General features: G+C 39.6%; 1 protein-coding gene across 1 annotated transcript; it reads left to right on the top strand.

Moving 5' to 3' along the window:
• Nucleotides 1-1,127: 1,127 nt before the first annotated feature.
• Nucleotides 1,128-6,355, top strand: LOC135941924 (adenosine deaminase 2-like). The gene is made up of 8 exons (XM_065487723.1): nt 1,128-1,291; nt 2,064-2,239; nt 2,835-3,122; nt 3,536-3,705; nt 3,785-4,118; nt 4,526-4,680; nt 5,278-5,480; nt 6,126-6,355. The coding sequence occupies exons 1-8, from the start codon at nt 1,173-1,175 to the stop codon at nt 6,298-6,300; spliced, it is 1,620 nt and encodes a 539-aa protein (XP_065343795.1). The 5' UTR covers nt 1,128-1,172; the 3' UTR covers nt 6,301-6,355.
• The last annotated feature ends 48 nt before the right edge of the window (nt 6,356-6,403 follow it).

Below are 6,403 nucleotides of genomic sequence, written 5' to 3' on the forward strand. Positions count from 1 at the left end.
AAACTGAAATAAGAGATGATGCCAAAACAAACGCGTCAGCCGTTTTCCGAACAATGAGTTGATGTGAAATCACGCAGTTGAAGTTTTATATATCCACTGCTATGGGTTGAATTCCGCATAAACACCCACTCGCACAATTACGGCTTTAAGCTGCTATGGGAAACTCTGATAAAAGCGCTGCATTTATTCGGGAATCTGTTTTGGGTGCGCTGATGGAAAAATCGGAATAAAAATCAATCAGCCCCTAACGAGTCGCAAAGTCAATTATCCGAGTGAATAAATTTAGTTCGCCATTTCGCACAAAAAATGATGTTTTTTGTTGCAAAAGACCTTTGAAGTTGTCAAGTTATAATTTTAAGCTGTTTATCTCAAAATGGAAAACAAATAGGTGTATAGCAAATAACTCTTAAAATAATTTTAGAATCAGTTTGAATGAGAATTTTAAATTTCAAACCATAAAATTCAACAGTTAAGAATCAATATTACCGTGAGAGGCACAAAAAGCATGATTGTCCTTTTTGCTTATTCACAAAATTGCATACCATTAACGGTTTTATTGTAAGAACTATTTACGATTATTTATTCGTTACATTTCTTGGTATTTTGAAACAAGTATATACAGTTCAAATTGAATGCAGTTACCCCACTGTAGAGGGAGCTATTTTTTAAATTGGTAAATAAGAACATTCATGAAATGGATTTATTGGATAACAAAACAACAAAACCTCTTTCCTAGACACAGGTATTTTAAACAGGTATTTTCTTAAATACTTTCATGTGTTAGAAATATTTTAGTTTGACTTCAAAGGTTCAATTTGTTAACAGGCTAAAATTTCATAATAAATCATGTCCTTAAATCAGTCACCCAAAGAAAAAATTACCCAGTTGTATTTTTATGCTCCTATGTATATTTTTACGTGAGTCCTCAACGCCTGGTAACAGCAGCGTCAAAAATATAGTTTGCCTCATCCTCATAATAACAGAGAGTCATGCTGAGATATACAAGCATGTCCGTCCCAAAAGTATAACAATGCTCCTCTTCGCATTGCAAAAGTGGGTCCACGTTCCACGTGTTCATCTTATCATCTCAAGTATCGGATCGGCGCCAAGCAAACATCGTCTTGCATTTAAATAGGAAGCAGCAACAGCGTGTAGTCGCTTCAAGATTAGCCATGCGATCGGTTCTGTTTGTACTCGCGGCTGTGGCGGCCGCCTCGGCCCAACTCGACCAGTATTGGCTGGACAGGGCTGCTCTTCTCCAGGAGGAGGCCAGCACTTATTTGGGCTCCAAGTAAGGAAATTAGAAAATACATGAAAATCCTAGTTGTTTTATTTTGCAAAAAGGTTTGCCAGTCTGAAGTTGCAATTTTAATTAACGTACCTTTTAGACTGGACAAATAATTTGTTATTTGCGTAATAATACTGTAATACTGTAATTTAAAATAATTAGATTTGTTTTGTATATTCATTGCAACGATACTCATTATTCACTAGAGTAACGTTAATTCTTTGAAGGAACACCGGTAAATGTTTCTCTTATAACTCAAAGGAAGGGACAATACTCTTAACAGATAAAAGCGAATAGAAAAATTGCTGAGATAACATTTCAAGAACTTTTAAGCTATGCCTTATCAATCCATTTTCAAAGCATACAAAAACCTTTAAATATTGTAGTTTTTTATTTCAAGCGAATCTCTTTTGATGTATTTCCCTCAATGATTTGTCTAGCTCCTTACAATAACTTTAAAATATATGACAATAGAAAAAATACCGCAAACCAGTTTCCAGTCTGATTTTATTGTGAGCATCAGAAGCGAGAATTTATTTACAATTAGAGCTGATCGATATGTTGAAATTGCATCAAGAGTAAATAAAGCATTTACCAACATGCCGTTGAGCTTGTTTTTCTCGTTTTTCTCTATCAGGGTCAAGGTTTAGTCTTAATGTTACAACTGACAAAAAAATTAATAACGTCTGTGCAAGACCAAAAATAGCTTGAAAATACATATTGGGTCGATGCATCATCGTATTTCCAATTTGCAGTAAAGAGAATTTTTTTCCAGGATAAATCTAACAGCCGACGAGCAGCGTGTTAATGACCTTTTAATGTTAGCGAAGAGACAAATTTATGAGAGCTGTTTCGACCAAATGTGCTTCCCTCCAGCCCGGCACTTTTTCGATGCAAAAGCAGACATCGAGAACTCTGAAGTCTTTCGCATCATTAAAAGAATGCCAAAAGGTAAAAACAACTATTCCACGTTTTTAAGCAGATTATCAGAGCTGTGGTAGTGACGTGGTTGCTTAGGAGACCGAAAAAGATTTGTCGCCAACCGGATGTGATTTCAGAGCTTTTTCTGCTTTGTTTCTCAATTGGCACCAGAGAATCCGGAATAATTTGATTTCCTCCCCTAGGCAGTCGGGCGAGAAACGGGTAGATAAGTAAATTAAAGCCTTTGGCTGTGCTGTGCAGCGAGTCAATGACGTTAATTCTCTCTACAACAAAGAGAGAAATAATGTTTTTGCCACACTCAACAGAAAGCGACCACAAAACGTCTCATTGTTAACTGATCCAATTATTTGATTTATTTCTAAATTAAAAAAAGTAAACGTAACAAGAGCCATGTTGTGTTTTTGTCTTTTGCAATACTACGCTCTATTTAATTCTGAGTAAGAGGCCATTAGAGAATTTAGAAAATGTAAGAACCAATCTAAGAATCTTATACTGAATTTTAAAACTAAAGTAGATTCTAAATTGATGTAAACAACGGAATAACGGCAAGGGAAATGTATTATTGCCGCACTGTTTGTCTAACTCGTCAATTGTATGCATTTAGGTGCCGTCCTGCACGGTCACGACACAGGTATGGTCGCCACGCAGTGGCTGATCACGAATGCCGTCACGAGGAGCGACCTGTGGGCCTGCACCAAGGTCAGCACCTCGCAACCAACCCCACCGATGGAGCTCGACCTGCTGAAGCTGCTTTTTTCGAGCACCTCACCGCCGTCCAACACCTGTCCCGACGGCGCCTGGATATCAGTCGCTTCACTCAGGGAAAGCAACCCGAACGAAATCGACCCCTGGTTCGAATATCACTTCTCGCTTGTCACTCCAGATCCTGCTGGTATGATCGCTTTGAATTTTTTCTTTCTTTAAAAATTGATTTGTTTCAATTAATTTCCTTCAAAATTGATCAGCAGAAGAGAATTCTTCTCTTTTAATGACTCCATAAATAAGACGGAAATGCTTGCCGTTAATTAGCTTGCAGTGAAAATTGGCGGAAAATAATGTTTAGAGTGACTGCCAGAAAATATGTATAATTTTGGCTAAATTTAAACACAAAATTTCCTCATTGGCGTTTCTTCCATTGTGATAATTGATTGACTTTTCGAAATGAAAATTGACTCCCAATCAAAGCCAATGCAGGGCTTCAAGGAAACCAGCCTCCTCTATAAAGAAACTTGTGCGTCAGTGCGAATTATTGCCGAAACGCAGAGCCAGCGACAAATTTGATTAATTTCTTTCGCAACTTCACAGGCAGGTACCCCAACATCAACGTTGCCTGGGAGTATTTTTCCCGTTTGTTTGATGTCACCGGAGGCTTGCTTTCGTACACGCCTGTGTTCAGAGATTATTTCACGCAAACGCTGCAGGAGCTTAAAGATGACAATGTGCAGTACCTAGAGCTACGGGGGCTCATGCTACCGGTGCGTTCAAAATTTCAACTAACTGCGTTTCTACCCGGAAAACGACCACTTCAACGAATTTAACGTGGTAATTATTCAGACTTACAACCTGGACGGAACGACGCTGGACACGATGCAGGTGGCGAATATGTACGCCGAGGCAAACGCTGAATTCAACGCAGCGCAGTTACCAGGCGAGTGGTTTGGCTCCCGATTCATCTACGCACCGACCAGAAACGTGGACAACGCCACCGCAGATGTCTACGTGCAGACGGCCCTCGCCCTGCTCAATGCCCACCCTGACTACATAGCAGGTTTTGACTTGGTCGGCCAGGAAGACAAAGGACGCCCCCTCGTCGAGTTTGTCAACCAAATGTTTGAGCTTAGACAGCAAAAGCCGGATATTAAATTTTTCTTCCACGCCGGAGAGACAAGTAAGTGGCACAGTTAAAATATATTTTTCAGTTACGAATCCGCGATGGGAAAGTGAATTCCATTCAGGAAACTTTCATTTTTCAAACGTTATAAGTTTCTATACGAAGTTCCTCAAAACTTGAAAATAAATGTCACAAAAGTTAAAGTTGACTATAAATTCAGCACTCTTATTATGACGATTTTTTCCCTCCCACCTCTCCTGATTTTTTTAAATGTTCATTTTAAACTTTATTTCACCCTTATATTTTCTTACTTTGCATGTATTTTCACTTTCAGATAGAATTAACATCGCGTTGATTTGAAAAAAGTTGAAACAAAGTCAATGCCACAAGAAATAATCATTGACTGCGGCTGCCGAATGAAATAGGAGCTTGAGAGTTAATAATCAACTTTATTGTGTCCTCAGACTGGCAAGGAGAGACTGATTTGAACTTAATTGATGCAGTATTGCTTGGCACGACAAGGATCGGCCACGGATTTGCTTTGTCCAAGCACCCAACTGCTAAAAGACTCGCCGCAGAAAGGGGAATCGCCATCGAAGTCAATCCGATCTCCAACCAGGTTACTCTTTTCAATTATTCTAATTTGAAACAAAATTTCTCTCCGAAACGCAATTTAAAATGAACACCTAACATCTCTCACACTTTACACCCACGGTTTGTACTGTATATATATGCGAGGTGGAGATTTTACAATCTTGTGTTGCTTTCAACGTTAATGAAATCAACAAACAAACTGAACATTTTCGGAGAACAGGAAATCTAATTTCTCACGCCAATTAACAGCCGAACAGGAGCGTGGGCCGTCGGAAAAACGCCCAGAGATAAAATGACCAATTTGCTGAATTCTCCTAATGGCGGCGACTTAGTTGCAGCCTTCGTGGTTAGTGTCGGCGAGTCTTGCACACAGGGCCTGGAGCAGGCGTCAATTAATGCCTCCTTTTACGATCTCGAGTGACGCTTGCCGGCGTTATTCTTGATCAGCAACAGCGCTAAATCAATAGCGCGATAAAAAATTAGCGCTTATCAGGTCCCTTTTATTCCGAGCTAAAACCAAAATACGCACCGGATTATTCGCTTTTCTCTAATGAGCGCGTTATGCAATAAATCATAATGGCGTTGATATAACTCTATAACCATCGATCGTAAATGCCGACAGGTGTTGAAACTCGTCGAAGACCTAAGGAACCATCCAGTCGCTACCCTGCTGGCCGAGGATTTCCCCGTGGTCGTTTCCTGTGATGATCCCTCCTTCTGGGGTGCTAAGGGCCTCAGCTACGACTTTTACCAGATGTTCATTGGGATCGCTAGCAAAGAGGCCGACCTCAGGTTCCTCAAGCAACTGGCAATCAACTCACTCCAGTACGTTTCAATATTTTTTAATTTTAATTTATGAACTTTATTTCCATCCTGCGAGAATTATGATGTTATCCAAAATGATAACAAATAATTCAGCAGCGCCTTCTACACTGCTTTTAAAAGGGCACATAATAATAAGACTATCTTGGTCTGACCAAAAACAAAAATCCTTTCGCGTTTTCATTCCTATGGTAGAACCTCCTGTGCCTCATTCTACGAAGTACTAATTTAAGTTGACTTTTGGGAACAACAAACACATTACGTTTTATCCAGTTAAGGCAGACGTGACTATTTTTGCTTGTATTTTGCAATTAAAATTTTCTCTCAGAAACACTCTTTGCACGCTCAACGCCTGAGGGAATTCAAACAAAAGGTCAACCATGACAATTCTCCATTCGAATAATACTCTCTTCAACGCCCTAAAATTATGGCCTCTTCTTAAAAAAATAAAATATAAAGGAAGACGCAAGCAACAACTTCAGAAACCACAAAAGGCACTTGATTGCGCTGAAATTTTGTTAAATTGAATATTGATTTGCTGACGACGTCGTCGGCGTGCCCAAAGAACACTTGAATGGATTATATTACAGCCCTGATCGAGATTTGCGTGCACCTCTCATTATATTAATTTAACATTCGGTGCTACAGGTACAGCTCCATGCCGGCAGACGAGAAGGCGTGCGCTCTTGAGGCATGGGCCATCCTCTGGGACCAGTTCATCAGCACTACTCTCGGAAACCCGGTGGACACGACAAAGAAAAATAGGGCAGTGTGTGTTGACTCTTGGCAAAACAAGGTGAAGCTTTACACCAACAAATTGTAGACTTTGATTAGAAAAAAAAACGAACACAAAGATATGGCTTTGTTGAAACTGATAATCGAAATATGTTTGCTCTCAAGTCGAACTGGTTGAACTTTTCTATGGT

Source organism: Cloeon dipterum, chromosome 4, assembly GCF_949628265.1.
Source record: "Cloeon dipterum chromosome 4, ieCloDipt1.1, whole genome shotgun sequence".
In the NCBI taxonomy this organism is placed as follows: domain Eukaryota; kingdom Metazoa; phylum Arthropoda; class Insecta; order Ephemeroptera; family Baetidae; genus Cloeon; species Cloeon dipterum.

What these genes read in the sequence shown, in the direction of transcription:
- LOC135941924 (XM_065487723.1), top strand. Translation starts at nt 1,173, where the DNA reads ATGCGATCGGTTCTGTTTGTACTCGCGGCTGTGGCGGCCGCCTCGGCC. An exon ending in TACGGGGGCTCATGCTACCG is followed by an intron (nt 3,706 to 3,784) that starts GTGCGTTCAAAA and finishes GTAATTATTCAG; the next exon opens with ACTTACAACCTGGACGGAAC. An exon ending in CTTCCACGCCGGAGAGACAA is followed by an intron (nt 4,119 to 4,525) that starts GTAAGTGGCACA and finishes TTGTGTCCTCAG; the next exon opens with ACTGGCAAGGAGAGACTGAT.